General features: G+C 42.1%; 2 protein-coding genes and 1 long non-coding RNA gene across 4 annotated transcripts in view; 1 reads left to right on the top strand and 2 right to left on the bottom strand.

The window, feature by feature from the left end:
• The window catches only part of LOC149463088 (uncharacterized), a 547,928-nt gene that overhangs the window by 324,963 nt on the left and 200,272 nt on the right, over nucleotides 1–22,693 (top strand). The window lies entirely within an intron of this gene.
• LOC149463100 (protein kinase C delta type-like) lies at nucleotides 1,366–2,109 on the bottom strand. The gene has a single exon (XM_089675900.1). It carries the CDS (start codon nucleotides 2,107–2,109, stop codon nucleotides 1,366–1,368), a length of 744 nt encoding a protein of 247 aa, XP_089532026.1.
• On the bottom strand, nucleotides 15,285–16,028 carry LOC149463099 (protein kinase C delta type-like). Its single transcript, XM_089675899.1, has one exon. The coding sequence runs from the start codon at nucleotides 16,026–16,028 to the stop codon at nucleotides 15,285–15,287; it is 744 nt and encodes a 247-aa protein (XP_089532025.1).

Here is a 22,693-nt window from a genome sequence, read left to right as displayed (position 1 = left end):
GGTTTTTGGGTTTAAGTAAATGAATATATGTTTTATTAGTACTTCAGGGGAAGGATATTGATATGACTTTAAGGGATTTCTGAGGATTTTATATATGTGTGTGTGCTGATTTATACTTATTACATTGCTATATACCTCCTTCTAGCAAACTTTCCATAGAAACAGGGATTTTTCGTTCACATACATTTCAATGCATGTTTAAGCCGGCCAACTACGTCAAAGTAATCCCTCTCTGGCCAGTTCCTACCTTAATCTCTATCTATCTATCTATCTATCTATCTATCTATGCATTCAGTCGTATCCGACCCTTGGCAATTGCATGGACCGTCACTTGTAAGCGACCTTTTCCATGAATTTTCTTAGCAATTATTTTACAGGGTAGGTTGCCATGTCTTAATCCAACCCCTACCATGCCTGAGATCCCACATGGCCAGGGATGAAACTAGGACAATTAAGACAGGAGCCAATGAACCTACCAGCATGTCTTTGGAGTGTGGGAGGAAACCGGAGTACCCGGAGGAAACCCACGCGAACACAGGGAGAAAATGCTAAATCCATGCAGTAGGCGCCATGGTTGGAAATCGAACCCATGACCCAATTACTGCAAGGCAGAAGTGCTAACCACTAAGCCACTGTGCCGCCCATCTATCTATCAATATTATCTATTCCATAAATCTTTCCCACGCAGGGGCATCCACCATCAAACAAATGAAACAATATTCAGCCATCTGGCTTGTACATCGATTTCCGTCTGTCTCCTGCAGACTCTATCCGAAATGGCTTTCCCGCACACAGCTCGCCAATAGCACACAGCTTGTCTGGCTTCCACCTCTACTAGGTGAAGCCCACCTGACTCCAAGGCAGAGCCCTCCTGTGTGCCAGGGTGGAGCCCTCCTGTCTGCTGGGGTGGAGCCCAGAATCATGGCCTGGACTCCACAAAAAAGCCTGCACACACCTGTGCAATCAGCGTGCTGGCTGCTCTCAAAACATGGGCCCAGGATTGGAGATTTCATCCCTCCCAAATCTCTTTGAAATCTCCAGGCTACAGGTCCCAAAACAGGCTTTACAAGCCAAAGAGGAAACTGATAAACCAGTTTCCTCTGAATTACAACTGCCTGGAGCCCCTCAACCTCTATAGTCGAGAATCCTGGGTCACCACTGTGATTTCCACCGTGGCAGGATAGCGCACTATCTATCTATCTATCTATCTATCTATCTATCTATCTTATCTATCTATCCTATCTATCTATCTGTCTGTCTATCTATCTATCATCATATCTAATTTACATTTTTTGTTCACTGTTGTGAACTTTTTAGTTGACCACCCATTGAAGGATGGCCCTCTGGTTGTGGTGGTGGTGAGGATCAGGCTTGTCTCGCCTTCATTCTCTCACTAATGTATTCAAAGGCCTTAAAATACTCCTGATGCAATGAGTCAATTGGCATCTCCAGGTCTTTGGACAGAAAAGTATCCACTTCAATGATTTCCTGCAGTGGTTCCTTGAGAATAGGTTCCAATGTACTTTGTACGAGTGATGGTCCTTCTTCTATCTCTTCCCAGTCAATACCCTTGAAGAAAGGGTGTGATCTGAGATTGCACACCAGGTGCGCACGTTGCTCTTGGTCATGACGTAAAAGTCTGAGTAAGAGATCTTGCAGATAAAAGTTCAAGTGCCGTAGGAAATAGGGTTCCGTGGCGTACATGGAAGTAACCAACTGCTCTTCAGTCTCCTGTCCAGTATAAAAAGGATGCTCGCCTAAGGCCATCTCATATACTATTATCCCAAATGAGAAATAGTCAGCCGGGTAATAGTATGGCCTTTGATAATAGACTTCAGGGGCCATGTAACATAGCGTCCCCACGCAACTTTTGACTCTGTTTTTCTCCGTGACGAACATTGCCGACAGGCCGAAATCGGCAATCTTGACGTGCCCGGCGTTATCCAGAAGAATGTTCTCTGGTTTTAGATCTCTGTGGACAATCTGAAGAGAATGAAGGTGCTGCAGTCCACAGAGAATTTCGGCAGTAACACATCTTAAGGTTACTTCATCAAGTGGAGCTGAATCTCTTATGAATTTTTCAAGATCTCCTCCGCCCAGGAACTCCATAGCAAAGACGAGATGAGTCTCTGTTTGAAAGGAGCAGTAGAGATGTGCGAAAAATGAGTATCTGTTGCACATTTCCATTATGTAGCTCTCTGTAATGACGCAGCTGGGATCCTGTCGAAGTAATGGTCTTTTTTTAACCATTTTCACTGCTAGCTTCTGCTTAATGTCAGGATGAGAGGCCAACACTACTTTTCCAAAGCTCCCCTGTCCTAGTACTCTATGGAAGGTGAAACTTTCCAGGCTGAGTTTGTAGGACTGGTCGGTAGGTGAAGTAGATTTGACCAGTGAAGCCTCCTTACTCTCACTGGTATGTGAAGTATTGGGAGGTTTCTTGTCCTCCATCGATGTAGCTTGCTGAATTTGCGCAGTGTCTTTGTTGGATGGGATCTCATTTTTGCCTGGAGACAGAGAAAAAAAGTATTATTTCTACTTCCACATCATTTATGTGAAACTGCGGCCATTTAAAGGCATATATGTCTTTATTATTTTGCATAAATTTAGCAAACATAGTATGAGAGGTAAACAGAACATGTACAAGTAGATAAATAACAAAAAAAAAAACATCACAGATGAGGTAACTGCGGCCATTTAAATGTCTTTTTTTTCTTTTACATATGGAAGGGAATCTTTGTTGTGACACTAATCTTATGTGACACGTTGTCCTTTATGGCAGTTCTATCCATTCCTAGACAATATGGTTCTCAGCCCTGGGGATCTATTGTCAGTGCATGGCTTTCTAAAACCCGTAACATCCCTAAGGGCTCGTTCACACTTGACTTTCTTTCTAACTCTTGCCAAACGCCCCTATAGCCTTGGACAGGCGTTAGACAGGCGTATGGGAAGCGTTTTTAACGTTCCCCAAACGCCCCATGCGCTTTTTTGAATCTGTTAGACATTTGCCAAGCGTAAAAACCGCACCACAAACGCTTATAATGAAGTTAAATGGTGTTAACGTTCCGCAACTGCCTCGCAACCGCTCCGCAAACGCCACCATAGACTTGAATGGGAGGCTTCAACTCCTCCTGACTCCACATGAAGCGTCAGTTTTGCCGCAACGCTAACGCTTCAGTGTGAACAGCACTATGTGCTGCCATGTGCAGAATTTTCATAAGCGTTTGAGAAGCTTTAAAAACGCTTCCCAAAGGTCCGTCTGACACCTGCTGACAAAGCTCGTGTGAGCTGAGCCTGACAGCTATGAAATGCTGAGTAACCGTACTTACACTTTCAGACCACCAAAAGATAGCAATCCTAATGTGATATCTGACCATATTGAGATCTTACTGCCAAAGAGCAATGATCAGCTACAATGGGGAATCCATACTGGCCCATTCCATACTCAGGCTGCGCTTTCTGCTAAGTAACTCTTGTGCTCTAGGGCTTGTTTACATCACATCCATTGAGCTACGTTTTTTCTACACACCCCCCCTACAATACAGCATGTTGTACTTTTCATAAACGCACATGCAGTGCAATGGGGTAAACGAGGCTTATTGAAATGCATTGTTTTTCTTGTATATGCATTCATACTACGTTCAATGCATGTGGTGTAAATGAGCCCTAAGCTGTTCCTCCCTCTCAATGCAATTCCATCAATCTGCTTATCTTCATTGACTAAATATAAATGTAACACTATGTTGTATTTGGTTGTGAGTCCGTAGTTGTGGATGACACCCCAACTTTCCTAACGATTTAGAAATGTGTGTGTAGAAAAATATGACAAAGCGGAATGAATGGTCTGCTCCTGCAGCCCCCAGTCTGCCTGGTCATACAGATCCTAGGACACAACTGTCTATAGGAATGGTCCTAGTGAATGGGAATGTCATGGGGGGGGGGGGCAGTGTAAGGTCTCATTGCTATTGAAGGGTCCTGTATACACAGCCTGTCACTGGGGAGGGGCTCACACTGACTTTGTATTTATCCATAGACCATGTATGCCTCCTGCACACCTGACCCCTGACCCCTGCAGCCCAACTGTCACCTGAATTCAACTGAGGGCAGGCTGACAAATGCTGCTGCTAATGACAAGTGCTATTACTGGCAGGACCTCCAGGTACCTGACGGGGTCTTAACTCTCCCCTACTCTCTACCCGGTGACCCCATTATGTGTATGTATAGTGACCCCAATATATATGTAATTGGTGATAAATGTTGTATACCCTTACAGTGCCCTGCATTATATCTCAACAGACTAGTACTTACTTTCTGCGTCTTCTTCTTCTAATTTTGTCTGAGAAAAGGGGCAACATCTAGCCAGACACTGCCAAAATCTTTTCCCAGCTGCCCTAAATCTCCCCCTTTTAGGGGCAGAATCTTGGGGCTGTGATGCTGTTCTGTGGTCCTCTGTTAAGGGTCCCACTGTTTGTAATGTAAAAGGCTCCTCCTTGTTGGTTTTCAGGAGGTCCTTCACATTATTTGCTCTCTTTCTCGTAAATAGCCGCTTCATGATTACAAATGACAAAGCTGCACAGAGAAAGAGAAATCGCTTCCACTCCTGGTAGCGTACACAAAGGGAATGACTGCAAGCTGAGGGGGCGGAGCTAAGTGGTGATGACATCAGAGTTCTGGTAGCTATGGAAACAAGGTGACATGACCCTGGCTTGGAAGGTACATGACCATATATGGAAAAAACATTGTGCTTCCTATGTGGTGTTTGTAGATCACATTTTTTGGGTCATTTTTTTTCAAGTAAACAAAATGTGGGACATCTTTGCTCAGCTTACATCTGTATTATTCATGTTTTATGTATCCAGCGCCCAATGAAATCATGTTATTCCTGTCTATGGATGGGATTCACAAAGTTATACACCAGGACAAGGTTCTATTTTTAGCCCTGTACCTGCCATGTTCTGATCTGCTGGCTCCCAACTGAAATTAATGGTCATGTGATCTTAGCCTGCGGGAGGGGGGAGGGGAAGAAGACATTTTGGCCATTTAGTGTGTAGTCCGTTGAGTGCCAGGCTGTAATATTCCTTCATTATGAGGACATTGGTCAGATTTCAACGCTGAGATAGAATGACAACTGGTCATGTAACGCTGTATACTAATGGATTTCATATACCCTTTTTTTTTAGAAATTGAACTTTCTTTTGGTGATGTTTAATATCCACTGTTTTTGTTTTTTGTTTTTTTTTTACTATATAAAGGAAAAAGAATGTTGAAAATTGGACAATATGGTAGTCCTCAGCCCTGGATATCTATTCTCAGTGCATGGCTTTTATAAGTCCCCATGACATCCCTTAGGTCACCAAGACATAGCAATCTTAATGTGATATCTGACCACACTGAGATCTTAGCCCCAAAGACCACTGATCAGCTACAAAGGGGAAGCCATACCGGCCCATTCCATCCTCAGGCTGCGCTTCCTGCTTAGTAGCACTCGGGCTGTAAGGCTTGTTTACACCATATCCATTGACTGACTGGGTTTTTCTGCATACCACCGCACATGTATGGTGTGAAGAAATCTTTAAGCCGGCCATAGATGAGTCGAAAACCGAACATTCTGTCGATTGAAAAATGAGAATAGCCCATACAAGTGTGCCATCATTTGTTTGATTTTTCTAAAATAAATTGCGGCATGTTGGGTCTGGCACTTTCAATTGCTGCATGAAAATCGCATCTCGCAGCAGGCACACTAATAATGCGAAAACCAAACGATTCTACGTTCAACAAGAATTTTCGCTTGGTTTTCGATCCTATCTATGGCCGGCTTTACTGTCCTCCCTCTCAATGCAATTCCATTTGCAGACCCTTGCTGTTTCCTTATGTTCCCTATTGTTATTATGTCAGTGTCACTGAGGAGCTGCCACTAAAGTATATGGACCATTACAGACTTTTATGGACTTTTGGGTTATTTTAGCTTCATTTTGTATCATATATGCACCAGTGGTTGCTTCTGATTATACTATACTCCTTATTTACTTCTATCAATTCCATCATTCTGCTTATCCTAATTGAAAATCCACTGTCCTGTGTCTGGTGTCATCTCAGTAGTTGCGGATGCTGCCCCAACTTTCTTGATGTGTTAGAAATATTTGTATATGAAATAAATCTATACAGTGCTGTAAAAGAAAATATTTGCCCCCTTCCTATTTTTTTTTTGCATGTTTGTCACACTTTAATGATTTTGACCATCAAACAGATTTAGTGTGTGCGTGTCTCAATCCAGAGCGCTACGGTCTAGTTCACATTAGATGCAGTCCTGAGCCTTTTTTGCTGCATCAAAAAAATGCATGCACGGTGTTTTCCATGTACTCCAATGGCCCTAGTTCACACCAGTGCAGTCAGTTCCAGTCGGTTTCCAGTGCAGAAAAAAAAGTAGAACATGCTGCATTTTTTTATACAGAACTGTACTGAAACAGCAAACTTCATGAAAACTGCGTGTGGTGTGAACTGTCAGCAAAAATGTATCTTTAATGCATCCGGAGTGCATTATTGTGCTGTAAACTGGCCCTAAGTGTTCTTTTTCTCTGCTACCTCGTTCCTGTGCTATCTGTTTGAGTCACACCTGTCAGATTTTCATGACCCCAAGAGAAAAAAGGTGACACATGATGGAGCTCCAGCACACAGCCTTTGATGAACAACCTAATTTCTGTTCCTGTGTGATGTGTAAGGGGGAGGGGGGGTGTCCCTTCCCTCCAATCAGCTCTCAATGAGCTCTGAAGACTGTAACTTCAGCTCTCTGCTCTCTGCTTTCTGAAAGCTCAGACATGCTGTAAAAATTCATACACACACAAACAGTGCTGTCAAATAAGTATTTGCCCCCTTCCTGTTTTTTTTTTTTTTGCATATTTGTCTCACTTAGATGATTCAGACTGTCAAACACATTTTAATATTACATGAAGAAAACCAGACTAAGTACAAAGTGCAGTTTTTAAGTGATGTGACGCTTTCATTTTATTAAGGGAAAAACAATCTGTCCAAACCTGCCTGGCCCTATGTGAAAAAGTAAATGCCCCCTAAACCTAATAAATGGTTGTGCCTCCCTTGGTGGCAACAACTGCAGTTAAGCATTTGCAATGATTGGCAATGAGCCTTTCACACCACTGTGGAGGGATTTTGGCCCACTCTTCTTTGCAGAATTGTTTTCATTCAGCCACCTTGGAGGGTTTTCCAGCATGAAAGGCCTTTTTAAGGTCATGCCACAGCATCTCAATGGGATTTAAGTCTGGACTTTGACTTGGTCACTCCAAAACCTTAATATTCCAGCTTTCTTTTAGTGGCATTTGATCACCACTGAGGTTTTTACATTTTTAAGTTATAAACCGAAAAAAGATAGAGCATTTTGAAAAAAAACCCAATATATTTTACTTTGTTACAGAAAAATATCCAATAAAGAAATTAAAACCACATTTCTTCATGAATTTATGCCAAAATGTATTCTGCTACGTCTTTGGTAAAAAAAAAAAAAATCCCAGTAAGTGTATATTGATTGGTTTGTGTGAACGTTATGGCGCCTACAAACTATGGTATAAATAAACTGGAAATTTTTATTTATACTAGTAATTGCAGTGATCAGCAAAAGAGAAAAAGGAGAGAAGCGCCTCTAAGTGCAATAAGTCTTTTAATTCAAGTCTAAATGTAGAAACACTCACATGTGTGAAGTAATGATAAGCATAAAAACCGTGGATAACAATAGTTAACGGTGGGGTGGTAACCCGGGTGAAGAGCCGTCATCTCTCTGCGATGTGGGGAGGTCAGCTCTCGGCTGGAACAGCGTGGTGGCTGGAGGGGAACAGCGGTGAGGCCGGCCGGCGTGCACGTCCTCCCTCAGAGCCAGATGGAACGCACGCTGGAATGTAGCGGCTGTGTGGCCGTGATGACGTCAGATCCCAGGGTGCACTGCAATGCGTTTCGGAGCATGCACTGGCCGTGGAAGGCGGAAGTGCACTCCTTTTTCAAGCAGGGGGAGGTGGATGAACACGGGTGAATATATAGGGAACGTGAGTCTAATTGATCAATTGACCAATTAACCAGTGATTTACCATTGCTGTCAGGTGAATAGTGTAAAGTCATGGATGTTAAATGGGGGGTAAAGGAAACCAAATGGAAAAAAGAGAGGATGTAATAAATAAGAAAACAGAAGACGAAAGAAAAATGATGAAATGGAAAAAAATAAATAAATAAATAAAAAAATTATGAAAAAAATAATTAAAAAAAAGAGAAAAAAAAAAATTAATGAAATGAAAAATGACGTTAATAAAAGATTTTTGAACAGCTGAAAATCGAAGAAACTATGTGAAAAAAGTTGATGGGGGTAATAAGAATAAAAAAAAAAAATTATATTCTGGGAGATTAGTGGGGTAAAATGTTTACCTTGCAGCACTGGCACATCAATTATGTATCAGTAGTGAGCAGATATTTAGTGGTAATACAGCATGTTTGCAAGGTGGGATATGGTTATGGCTCTACAGGAGCTTCATAATAATTCTAACATATATACATGTTGCTAGCGGGTATATTGACAATGGGTGTTAACATGGTAAGATGATAAACATATTGGTAATAATACATGCAAATGACATTATAAAGAGTAAATTACATTGTAAAAAATAGTAAAAAACAGAATAAAATATAAATAATGAACAAAAGGTTATAAATAATAAACTAAAAATGAATTAAAAAAAAAAAATTCGATAAAAAAATTTGATTAAAAAAATAAAAATAAAGGGGGGGGGGGGAAGTATCATTGTGAGTGTTGAGTGACTGTGAATGGGAGATTGTAGTGTTTATAGTATAGTGTTAATGTCTAATTCCTCGTTGAGTCCACCTGGAGACAATGTATCTAATGTAAATATCCAATAAGTTTCTTGTGAACAGAGTTTTTTGAAACGATCAGACTCAGAGAGATTGTTGTGTATGGATTCTAAGACCCATACTTGTAGGCCATCAGTGGATTTTTGGTGATATTCAAGGAAGTGGCGGGGGACGCTATGTTTGTCTTTACCATCTTCAATAAGACGTCTGTGCTCGCCAAACCTTGCGCGGAGGGGTCTGATGGTGCGTCCCACATATAGGAGGCCGCAAGGGCAGGATATACAGTAGATCACATGATCAGTGGAGCAGTTGTAAAATTCTTTGAATGAATAGGTTTTTCCTTTTGTGGTGAAGTTTTTTTGTCCGTGTTTAGCGAATCGGCAAGTTTTGCATAGCGCTTTGTTGCATCTATACATGCCGACAATGGGTATGAGGCAGATTGTGTTGGGTGTGTTGGTGGGTGGGTTGTATTTGCTGGGGGCAATCTTGTTTTTAAGGTTGATGGCTTTGCGGTAGGTGTATTTTGGTTTTTTATCTAAAATGTCTATTAAATGTGGATCCTGTAGTAGTATTGGCCAATGTCTATTGATGATAGACTCCATTTTGTGAAAGTTGTTGTGGAATTTGGTTATAAATCTGACCTGGTTGGGAGGCTCTGTGCTATTGTGTGTTTGGGGTCTACCCTTGCGGTAGAAGGAGTGGGCCTCATCTACTAGCTTGTGTGGGTAACCTTTGTCTAGGAATTTCTTTATTAGGATGTCGCTCTGGAGATTGTAATCGGAATCTGTGGTGCAGTTTTGTCTGAGACGACAGAATTGTCCTTTAGGTATATTTTGGATCCATTTGGGGTGGTGGCAGCTGTTGAAGTGGAGGTATGAGTTTCCAGATACCGGTTTGAAGTGGTTTTTTGTTAATATTTGGAGATTGTCATGGTATAATTCGAGATCTAGGAATACAAGAGTATGTTTGTGGTGAGTGGAGGTGAAGGACAAAAGGATTTGAATTGCAATGGGTTACGAACTGGTCTACGTGTGATATTGGTCCATCCCAGATGACGATAATGTCATCTATGTAACGGCCGTAAAAGATGATGTGGGCTGCAAAGGGGTTATTGTGCCATATGTGTTTGTCCTCCCAGAAACTCATAGTCAAGTTTGCATATGAGGGTGCAAAGTTGGCTCCCATGGCTGTACCTTGAGTTTGTAAGTAGAAATCGTGGTTGAATGTGAAGTAATTGTGTTTGAGGCAAAATGAGGTGGCGTCTACTATAAAGGAAGATTGTTTGGGGTTGAGTGATGGATCCAAGGATAGATAGTGCTGGATGGCGGTGATGCCTACATCATGGGGTATCGAGGTGTATAGGGAGCAGACATCTAACGAGACCCAACAATAGTCGGGTTCCCAGGAGTATGTTTGGAGTAATTCTAGCAAGTGTCCGCTGTCCCGGATATATGAGTGTTGAGCCTGTGCAAGGGGTTGTAGGAAGTGGTCGATATATTGGGAGAAACCGCTAGTAATGCTCCCTGTGGCCGCTACGATTGGTCTTCCTGGTGGATTATTTGGATTTTTGTGTACTTTGGGCAGAAAGTAAAAATACGGGGTGTTGTAGAAGTCTTTAGATAGAAAAGAGGCTTCCTGCTTGGTGATGACACCATCAAGTAAGGCTGTGTTCGTTAGTAGTAGTGCGTCCTGTTTGAATTCGGGTAGTGGGTCTTTAGTTAATTTGGTATATGCTTTGGTTTTTATGCTTATGATTACTTCACACATGTGAGTGTTTCTACATTTAGACTTGAATTAAAAGACTTATTGCACTTAGAGGCGCTTCTCTGCTTTTTCTCATCTACAGAAGTTGCTACAGCTTATTTGGAAGCCTTGCCCTCAGTGCCACACGGAATCTTACGCTCTTCATACAGTAGCCACTAATACCACCATCACCCCATACTACCATTTCCCAGGACTTTGCAGTGTTTGCGCTGCTACAACCCTTCCTCATTTTTTCTGAATCATTGCAGTGATCAGCGTCTTGAAGTGGGACTGTGATAGTGCTGTAGGCAATCTGATACCAACTGACACTGACATCACCAGTGACACTATTAGAAAGATCAATAATAGTACTTTACACTGTCACTGTGCGAATGACGTTTACTGGGAAGGGGCTAACATTCTGGGGTAATCAAAGGGTTAAGTGTGTGCTTATGAATTTACTGAAAACTAAAAATGTTTTTACTAAAATCTGTTCCTTCTTCTTGCTTTGCAGGGAGAAGAAACAGACAGATCATTCCCTCTGTACAGAAGCCTGTGTTTTTGCTAACACAGGGCTCTGGGCTGTGATTGGACACAGCAGATCAGCAGGTGTCAGCCACGAATCATTGGCTGACACCTGCTGCCAAAATCCTGCTGTTGAGGTGCATTACAGCCCATTAAAGTTTGCAGTTGATGAATGTTTGGGGTAATGTCTGGGCCACCGGTGGATGGACAGAGGGAGGGGGCTGAGAATGGTGTGGGGCTACAGCACTCTCCTTCTCTGTCAAAAGCTCTGGACTGTGGGAGGAGCCAAGGCGTTATCGAATACAGTGCACTGAGGAGCCTGGAAGTGGGCGGAGCTCACAGAGCAACCTGCGGGTAGGTCACAGCGCTGGACTGACCCTGTTGGAGCTCTGTGAGCTCCGACCGCTTCCAGGCTCCTCAGTGCGCTGTATTCACATATTTGTTTCCTGTTTATTAGCGCTGCACCTTTATTTCTATGTTTATGTAGTGGAAGAAGAGGGTTTGCCACTTTGTGCTAGCTGCTTATTTACTTCTTTGCACTCACTACATAGCGGAACGCAATTGTGGGGTGTTGCAGCATTGGGTGGATGTGGCCACAGCGAACAGAGATAACGGCTAGCGCAGCGCTATCTGCTTCAGTAGAACTGCCTTTATTTGTGTTGTTTAGGCGTGTTACATGAGCAATGCAACATTTTGGAACCTGCAAGGGACCTTCATCACGCCAAGTGACAGAGAGACGCCTTTCAGTTGCAGCTTGTGAAACCTTGCGGCTGCAGCTGGACAGGATAATGCACCTAGAGCTACTAACATTTAGGGCAGTATGCACCCAGGGACGAATGATCGCAATGCAGATTGCTGGCTTTCTGGGCATTCGTCTCTGGGTGTATAGTCCCCTAAATGTTCGTAGGATTGGGTGCACCTTCCACCAGCTGTCAGTTTCCCATAGACTTTTCCAGTCTGCCAGCAGTGGGACTGGATGGTGCACCTGTGCCCTCCACCCTCACTTAAACACCAGAGTTGCATGCACTAGGTGGCAGAGAGTCTGTCCAGGCATGAAAGAGTGTATGAGAACAGGCAGTCCATCCCATCAGGTGAAATTGATCCACAAAGAACTGAGCCTGGAGTCAGGGGACTGGGGAGCCAAACTGTGTACAGACTTAGTGCAGGTTGACACCGGCATTGCACAGTAACGCGCTGTGTGTCCCTGTGCAGTTCAGTGCGATGCAATTTAAAAACGCACTGAAACTGGATCACATGGTTGTAAGCTCCAACGAGCCGGGCCCTCTCAGTCCTTCTGTATTCATTTGTATTGGAATTGTACAGTCTGCCCTTATGTTGTAAAGCGCTGCGTAAGCTGTTGGCGCTATATAAATCCTGTATTATAATAATAAAAAACATGGCTCTGCGGTACCATGCATTTTGGTGCAGGCAAACACACTGTATTTGTGATGTGTGTTTGGAGTGTCGTTAGGAATCTATTGCCACCCACAGCAGTGTTCTTGTGTGAACCAGGGCTGGGGCCCTTGTGCAGGGTGACTGGTCTTGTCTACACCCCCCCATAGATTTTTGCAGGCAACCTGTGATGGGTGTGACCACTAAAAATTCTGTTAAACCATCTACACATTGCTATATACCCCCTTCTAGCAAACTTCCCATATAAACAGGGATTTTTTCACTCATGTGAAGAAAAAAAAAAAAAAAAAATTTAAATATCACTGCAAACTATAGATAAAGTGCATAATTACCCTAAAACAAACAGATTCCAGCTTGTAATCAACCACATATGTACAGAGTGTCCTTAGATTGGTATCCTCTTGTCCCTCAGGACCTCACAAACAGACCAGGAATCATTATGTGAATTATAATCATATATAAAATTTATTGTAGCCACTTACATATAAAAACGATAAGATCAGCAAGACATCATCAAACTCCTCATGCCCAGTATACGATCCCCTTTCCGTGTGTAGAGGGTCTCCCGATCACCAGGTAATTCCCCCTTGCTACTCCTATCCAGCACTATCACTTTGTAGCTCTGGGGGACACCTGAAGTGCACCGTTACTCTCCAGACCTCCAACACGGAAACGGTGCACTTCAGGTGTCCCCCAGAGCTACAAAGTGATAGTGCTGGATAGGAGTAGCAAGGGGGAATTACCTGGTGATCGGGAGACCCTCTACACACGGAAAGGGGATCGTATACTGGGCATGAGGAGTTTGATGATGTCTTGCTGATCTTATCGTTTTTATATGTAAGTGGCTACAATAAATTTTATATATGATTATAATTCACATAATGATTCCTGGTCTGTTTGTGAGGTCCTGAGGGACAAGAGGATACCAATCTAAGGACACTCTGTACATATGTGGTTGATTACAAGCTGGAATTTGTTTGTTTTAGGGTAATTATGCACTTTATATATAGTTTGCAGTGATATTTAAAATTTTTTTTTTTTTTTCTTCACATGAGTGCTGTGACACTGGAGTGTTTTTTTTTTGCATGATACACGTGTGGCACTTTAGTTCTGGGATTTAAAAGGTAATATACTATGTTGAGATTTTGTTTTTTGAGGTATTTGAAGAGCACCTGTGATTGATTTGCATCTTCTTCAGTGGAGTAGGAAGCGTCTTCCTATCAAGAAATTGATCTTTGTTTGGACACATTATTTGGACACTTTGCATATTGGGACTTTATTTTATTTTTGTTCTTTTATATATATTTGATATTTTTTATTTTTGGGTAAACTCTTTGGGTCTTGATTTTTTCACTATAATTGTGGGTTTTTGGGTTTAAGTAAATGAATATATGTTTTATTAGTACTTCAGGGGAAGGATATTGATATGACTTTAAGGGATTTCTGAGGATTTTATATATGTGTGTGTGCTGATTTATACTTATTACATTGCTATATACCTCCTTCTAGCAAACTTTCCATAGAAACAGGGATTTTTCGTTCACATACATTTCAATGCATGTTTAAGCCGGCCAACTACGTCAAAGTAATCCCTCTCTGGCCAGTTCCTACCTTAATCTCTATCTATCTATCTATCTATCTATCTATCTATCTATGCATTCAGTCGTATCCGACCCTTGGCAATTGCATGGACCGTCACTTGTAAGCGACCTTTTCCATGAATTTTCTTAGCAATTATTTTACAGGGTAGGTTGCCATGTCTTAATCCAACCCCTACCATGCCTGAGATCCCACATGGCCAGGGATGAAACTAGGACAATTAAGACAGGAGCCAATGAACCTACCAGCATGTCTTTGGAGTGTGGGAGGAAACCGGAGTACCCGGAGGAAACCCACGCGAACACAGGGAGAAAATGCTAAATCCATGCAGTAGGCGCCATGGTTGGAAATCGAACCCATGACCCAATTACTGCAAGGCAGAAGTGCTAACCACTAAGCCACTGTGCCGCCCATCTATCTATCAATATTATCTATTCCATAAATCTTTCCCACGCAGGGGCATCCACCATCAAACAAATGAAACAATATTCAGCCATCTGGCTTGTACATCGATTTCCGTCTGTCTCCTGCAGACTCTATCCGAAATGGCTTTCCCGCACACAGCTCGCCAATAGCACACAGCTTGTCTGGCTTCCACCTCTACTAGGTGAAGCCCACCTGACTCCAAGGCAGAGCCCTCCTGTGTGCCAGGGTGGAGCCCTCCTGTCTGCTGGGGTGGAGCCCAGAATCATGGCCTGGACTCCACAAAAAAGCCTGCACACACCTGTGCAATCAGCGTGCTGGCTGCTCTCAAAACATGGGCCCAGGATTGGAGATTTCATCCCTCCCAAATCTCTTTGAAATCTCCAGGCTACAGGTCCCAAAACAGGCTTTACAAGCCAAAGAGGAAACTGATAAACCAGTTTCCTCTGAATTACAACTGCCTGGAGCCCCTCAACCTCTATAGTCGAGAATCCTGGGTCACCACTGTGATTTCCACCGTGGCAGGATAGCGCACTATCTATCTATCTATCTATCTATCTATCTATCTATCTATCTATCTTATCTATCTATCCTATCTATCTATCTGTCTGTCTATCTATCTATCATCATATCTAATTTACATTTTTTGTTCACTGTTGTGAACTTTTTAGTTGACCACCCATTGAAGGATGGCCCTCTGGTTGTGGTGGTGGTGAGGATCAGGCTTGTCTCGCCTTCATTCTCTCACTAATGTATTCAAAGGCCTTAAAATACTCCTGATGCAATGAGTCAATTGGCATCTCCAGGTCTTTGGACAGAAAAGTATCCACTTCAATGATTTCCTGCAGTGGTTCCTTGAGAATAGGTTCCAATGTACTTTGTACGAGTGATGGTCCTTCTTCTATCTCTTCCCAGTCAATACCCTTGAAGAAAGGGTGTGATCTGAGATTGCACACCAGGTGCGCACGTTGCTCTTGGTCATGACGTAAAAGTCTGAGTAAGAGATCTTGCAGATAAAAGTTCAAGTGCCGTAGGAAATAGGGTTCCGTGGCGTACATGGAAGTAACCAACTGCTCTTCAGTCTCCTGTCCAGTATAAAAAGGATGCTCGCCTAAGGCCATCTCATATACTATTATCCCAAATGAGAAATAGTCAGCCGGGTAATAGTATGGCCTTTGATAATAGACTTCAGGGGCCATGTAACATAGCGTCCCCACGCAACTTTTGACTCTGTTTTTCTCCGTGACGAACATTGCCGACAGGCCGAAATCGGCAATCTTGACGTGCCCGGCGTTATCCAGAAGAATGTTCTCTGGTTTTAGATCTCTGTGGACAATCTGAAGAGAATGAAGGTGCTGCAGTCCACAGAGAATTTCGGCAGTAACACATCTTAAGGTTACTTCATCAAGTGGAGCTGAATCTCTTATGAATTTTTCAAGATCTCCTCCGCCCAGGAACTCCATAGCAAAGACGAGATGAGTCTCTGTTTGAAAGGAGCAGTAGAGATGTGCGAAAAATGAGTATCTGTTGCACATTTCCATTATGTAGCTCTCTGTAATGACGCAGCTGGGATCCTGTCGAAGTAATGGTCTTTTTTTAACCATTTTCACTGCTAGCTTCTGCTTAATGTCAGGATGAGAGGCCAACACTACTTTTCCAAAGCTCCCCTGTCCTAGTACTCTATGGAAGGTGAAACTTTCCAGGCTGAGTTTGTAGGACTGGTCGGTAGGTGAAGTAGATTTGACCAGTGAAGCCTCCTTACTCTCACTGGTATGTGAAGTATTGGGAGGTTTCTTGTCCTCCATCGATGTAGCTTGCTGAATTTGCGCAGTGTCTTTGTTGGATGGGATCTCATTTTTGCCTGGAGACAGAGAAAAAAAGTATTATTTCTACTTCCACATCATTTATGTGAAACTGCGGCCATTTAAAGGCATATATGTCTTTATTATTTTGCATAAATTTAGCAAACATAGTATGAGAGGTAAACAGAACATGTACAAGTAGATAAATAACAAAAAAAAAAACATCACAGATGAGGTAACTGCGGCCATTTAAATGTCTTTTTTTTCTTTTACATATGGAAGGGAATCTTTGTTGTGACACTAATCTTATGTGACACGTTGTCCTTTATGGCAGTTCTATCCATTCCTAGACAATATGGTTCTCAGCCCTGGGGATCTATTGTCAGTGCATGGCTTTCTAAAACCCGTAACATCCCTAAGGGCTCGTTCACACTTGACTTTCTTTCTAACTCTTGCCAAACGCCCCTATAGCCTTGGACAGGCGTTAGACAGGCGTATGGGAAGCGTTTTTAACGTTCCCCAAACGCCCCATGCGCTTTTTTGAATCTGTTAGACATTTGCCAAGCGTAAAAACCGCACCACAAACGCTTATAATGAAGTTAAATGGTGTTAACGTTCCGCAACTGCCTCGCAACCGCTCCGCAAACGCCACCATAGACTTGAATGGGAGGCTTCAACTCCTCCTGACTCCACATGAAGCGTCAGTTTTGCCGCAACGCTAACGCTTCAGTGTGAACAGCACTATGTGCTGCCATGTGCAGAATTTTCATAAGCGTTTGAGAAGCTTTAAAAACGCTTCCCAAAGGTCCGTCTGACACCTGCTGACAAAGCTCGTGTGAGCTGAGCCTGACAGCTATGAAATGCTGAGTAACCGTACTTACACTTTCAGACCACCAAAAGATAGCAATCCTAATGTGATATCTGACCATATTGAGATCTTACTGCCAAAGAGCAATGATCAGCTACAATGGGGAATCCATACTGGCCCATTCCATACTCAGGCTGCGCTTTCTGCTAAGTAACTCTTGTGCTCTAGGGCTTGTTTACATCACATCCATTGAGCTACGTTTTTTCTACACACCCCCCCTACAATACAGCATGTTGTACTTTTCATAAACGCACATGCAGTGCAATGGGGTAAACGAGGCTTATTGAAATGCATTGTTTTTCTTGTATATGCATTCATACTACGTTCAATGCATGTGGTGTAAATGAGCCCTAAGCTGTTCCTCCCTCTCAATGCAATTCCATCAATCTGCTTATCTTCATTGACTAAATATAAATGTAACACTATGTTGTATTTGGTTGTGAGTCCGTAGTTGTGGATGACACCCCAACTTTCCTAACGATTTAGAAATGTGTGTGTAGAAAAATATGACAAAGCGGAATGAATGGTCTGCTCCTGCAGCCCCCAGTCTGCCTGGTCATACAGATCCTAGGACACAACTGTCTATAGGAATGGTCCTAGTGAATGGGAATGTCATGGGGGGGGGCAGTGTAAGGTCTCATTGCTATTGAAGGGTCCTGTATACACAGCCTGTCACTGGGGAGGGGCTCACACTGACTTTGTATTTATCCATAGACCATGTATGCCTCCTGCACACCTGACCCCTGACCCCTGCAGCCCAACTGTCACCTGAATTCAACTGAGGGCAGGCTGACAAATGCTGCTGCTAATGACAAGTGCTATTACTGGCAGGACCTCCAGGTACCTGACGGGGTCTTAACTCTCCCCTACTCTCTACCCGGTGACCCCATTATGTGTATGTATAGTGACCCCAATATATATGTAATTGGTGATAAATGTTGTATACCCTTACAGTGCCCTGCATTATATCTCAACAGACTAGTACTTACTTTCTGCGTCTTCTTCTTCTAATTTTGTCTGAGAAAAGGGGCAACATCTAGCCAGACACTGCCAAAATCTTTTCCCAGCTGCCCTAAATCTCCCCCTTTTAGGGGCAGAATCTTGGGGCTGTGATGCTGTTCTGTGGTCCTCTGTTAAGGGTCCCACTGTTTGTAATGTAAAAGGCTCCTCCTTGTTGGTTTTCAGGAGGTCCTTCACATTATTTGCTCTCTTTCTCGTAAATAGCCGCTTCATGATTACAAATGACAAAGCTGCACAGAGAAAGAGAAATCGCTTCCACTCCTGGTAGCGTACACAAAGGGAATGACTGCAAGCTGAGGGGGCGGAGCTAAGTGGTGATGACATCAGAGTTCTGGTAGCTATGGAAACAAGGTGACATGACCCTGGCTTGGAAGGTACATGACCATATATGGAAAAAACATTGTGCTTCCTATGTGGTGTTTGTAGATCACATTTTTTGGGTCATTTTTTTTCAAGTAAACAAAATGTGGGACATCTTTGCTCAGCTTACATCTGTATTATTCATGTTTTATGTATCCAGCGCCCAATGAAATCATGTTATTCCTGTCTATGGATGGGATTCACAAAGTTATACACCAGGACAAGGTTCTATTTTTAGCCCTGTACCTGCCATGTTCTGATCTGCTGGCTCCCAACTGAAATTAATGGTCATGTGATCTTAGCCTGCGGGAGGGGGGAGGGGAAGAAGACATTTTGGCCATTTAGTGTGTAGTCCGTTGAGTGCCAGGCTGTAATATTCCTTCATTATGAGGACATTGGTCAGATTTCAACGCTGAGATAGAATGACAACTGGTCATGTAACGCTGTATACTAATGGATTTCATATACCCTTTTTTTTTAGAAATTGAACTTTCTTTTGGTGATGTTTAATATCCACTGTTTTTGTTTTTTGTTTTTTTTTTACTATATAAAGGAAAAAGAATGTTGAAAATTGGACAATATGGTAGTCCTCAGCCCTGGATATCTATTCTCAGTGCATGGCTTTTATAAGTCCCCATGACATCCCTTAGGTCACCAAGACATAGCAATCTTAATGTGATATCTGACCACACTGAGATCTTAGCCCCAAAGACCACTGATCAGCTACAAAGGGGAAGCCATACCGGCCCATTCCATCCTCAGGCTGCGCTTCCTGCTTAGTAGCACTCGGGCTGTAAGGCTTGTTTACACCATATCCATTGACTGACTGGGTTTTTCTGCATACCACCGCACATGTATGGTGTGAAGAAATCTTTAAGCCGGCCATAGATGAGTCGAAAACCGAACATTCTGTCGATTGAAAAATGAGAATAGCCCATACAAGTGTGCCATCATTTGTTTGATTTTTCTAAAATAAATTGCGGCATGTTGGGTCTGGCACTTTCAATTGCTGCATGAAAATCGCATCTCGCAGCAGGCACACTAATAATGCGAAAACCAAACGATTCTACGTTCAACAAGAATTTTCGCTTGGTTTTCGATCCTATCTATGGCCGGCTTTACTGTCCTCCCTCTCAATGCAATTCCATTTGCAGACCCTTGCTGTTTCCTTATGTTCCCTATTGTTATTATGTCAGTGTCACTGAGGAGCTGCCACTAAAGTATATGGACCATTACAGACTTTTATGGACTTTTGGGTTATTTTAGCTTCATTTTGTATCATATATGCACCAGTGGTTGCTTCTGATTATACTATACTCCTTATTTACTTCTATCAATTCCATCATTCTGCTTATCCTAATTGAAAATCCACTGTCCTGTGTCTGGTGTCATCTCAGTAGTTGCGGATGCTGCCCCAACTTTCTTGATGTGTTAGAAATATTTGTATATGAAATAAATCTATACAGTGCTGTAAAAGAAAATATTTGCCCCCTTCCTATTTTTTTTTTGCATGTTTGTCACACTTTAATGATTTTGACCATCAAACAGATTTAGTGTGTGCGTGTCTCAATCCAGAGCGCTACGGTCTAGTTCACATTAGATGCAGTCCTGAGCCTTTTTTGCTGCATCAAAAAAATGCATGCACGGTGTTTTCCATGTACTCCAATGGCCCTAGTTCACACCAGTGCAGTCAGTTCCAGTCGGTTTCCAGTGCAGAAAAAAAAGTAGAACATGCTGCATTTTTTTATACAGAACTGTACTGAAACAGCAAACTTCATGAAAACTGCGTGTGGTGTGAACTGTCAGCAAAAATGTATCTTTAATGCATCCGGAGTGCATTATTGTGCTGTAAACTGGCCCTAAGTGTTCTTTTTCTCTGCTACCTCGTTCCTGTGCTATCTGTTTGAGTCACACCTGTCAGATTTTCATGACCCCAAGAGAAAAAAGGTGACACATGATGGAGCTCCAGCACACAGCCTTTGATGAACAACCTAATTTCTGTTCCTGTGTGATGTGTAAGGGGGAGGGGGGGTGTCCCTTCCCTCCAATCAGCTCTCAATGAGCTCTGAAGACTGTAACTTCAGCTCTCTGCTCTCTGCTTTCTGAAAGCTCAGACATGCTGTAAAAATTCATACACACACAAACAGTGCTGTCAAATAAGTATTTGCCCCCTTCCTGTTTTTTTTTTTTTTGCATATTTGTCTCACTTAGATGATTCAGACTGTCAAACACATTTTAATATTACATGAAGAAAACCAGACTAAGTACAAAGTGCAGTTTTTAAGTGATGTGACGCTTTCATTTTATTAAGGGAAAAACAATCTGTCCAAACCTGCCTGGCCCTATGTGAAAAAGTAAATGCCCCCTAAACCTAATAAATGGTTGTGCCTCCCTTGGTGGCAACAACTGCAGTTAAGCATTTGCAATGATTGGCAATGAGCCTTTCACACCACTGTGGAGGGATTTTGGCCCACTCTTCTTTGCAGAATTGTTTTCATTCAGCCACCTTGGAGGGTTTTCCAGCATGAAAGGCCTTTTTAAGGTCATGCCACAGCATCTCAATGGGATTTAAGTCTGGACTTTGACTTGGTCACTCCAAAACCTTAATATTCCAGCTTTCTTTTAGTGGCATTTGATCACCACTGAGGTTTTTACATTTTTAAGTTATAAACCGAAAAAAGATAGAGCATTTTGAAAAAAAACCCAATATATTTTACTTTGTTACAGAAAAATATCCAATAAAGAAATTAAAACCACATTTCTTCATGAATTTATGCCAAAATGTATTCTGCTACGTCTTTGGTAAAAAAAAAAAAAATCCCAGTAAGTGTATATTGATTGGTTTGTGTGAACGTTATGGCGCCTACAAACTATGGTATAAATAAACTGGAAATTTTTATTTATACTAGTAATTGCAGTGATCAGCAAAAGAGAAAAAGGAGAGAAGCGCCTCTAAGTGCAATAAGTCTTTTAATTCAAGTCTAAATGTAGAAACACTCACATGTGTGAAGTAATGATAAGCATAAAAACCGTGGATAACAATAGTTAACGGTGGGGTGGTAACCCGGGTGAAGAGCCGTCATCTCTCTGCGATGTGGGGAGGTCAGCTCTCGGCTGGAACAGCGTGGTGGCTGGAGGGGAACAGCGGTGAGGCCGGCCGGCGTGCACGTCCTCCCTCAGAGCCAGATGGAACGCACGCTGGAATGTAGCGGCTGTGTGGCCGTGATGACGTCAGATCCCAGGGTGCACTGCAATGCGTTTCGGAGCATGCACTGGCCGTGGAAGGCGGAAGTGCACTCCTTTTTCAAGCAGGGGGAGGTGGATGAACACGGGTGAATATATAGGGAACGTGAGTCTAATTGATCAATTGACCAATTAACCAGTGATTTACCATTGCTGTCAGGTGAATAGTGTAAAGTCATGGATGTTAAATGGGGGGTAAAGGAAACCAAATGGAAAAAAGAGAGGATGTAATAAATAAGAAAACAGAAGACGAAAGAAAAATGATGAAATGGAAAAAAATAAATAAATAAATAAAAAAATTATGAAAAAAATAATTAAAAAAAAGAGAAAAAAAAAAATTAATGAAATGAAAAATGACGTTAATAAAAGATTTTTGAACAGCTGAAAATCGAAGAAACTATGTGAAAAAAGTTGATGGGGGTAATAAGAATAAAAAAAAAAAATTATATTCTGGGAGATTAGTGGGGTAAAATGTTTACCTTGCAGCACTGGCACATCAATTATGTATCAGTAGTGAGCAGATATTTAGTGGTAATACAGCATTTTTGCAAGGTGGGATATGGTTATGGCTCTACAGGAGCTTCATAATAATTCTAACATATATACATGTTGCTAGCGGGTATATTGACAATGGGTGTTAACATGGTAAGATGATAAACATATTGGTAATAATACATGCAAATGACATTATAAAGAGTAAATTACATTGTAAAAAATAGTAAAAAACAGAATAAAATATAAATAATGAACAAAAGGTTATAAATAATAAACTAAAAATGAATTAAAAAAAAAAAATTCGATAAAAAAATTTGATTAAAAAAATAAAAATAAAGGG

This window comes from Staurois parvus, unplaced genomic scaffold (assembly GCF_062004578.1).
Source record: "Staurois parvus isolate SC_StPar_1 unplaced genomic scaffold, SC_StPar_1.0 ptg000159l, whole genome shotgun sequence".
NCBI lineage: Eukaryota > Metazoa > Chordata > Amphibia > Anura > Ranidae > Staurois > Staurois parvus.
The sequence above is the reverse complement of the archived record's forward strand: the minus strand, read 5'-3'. Positions and strand labels throughout refer to the sequence as shown.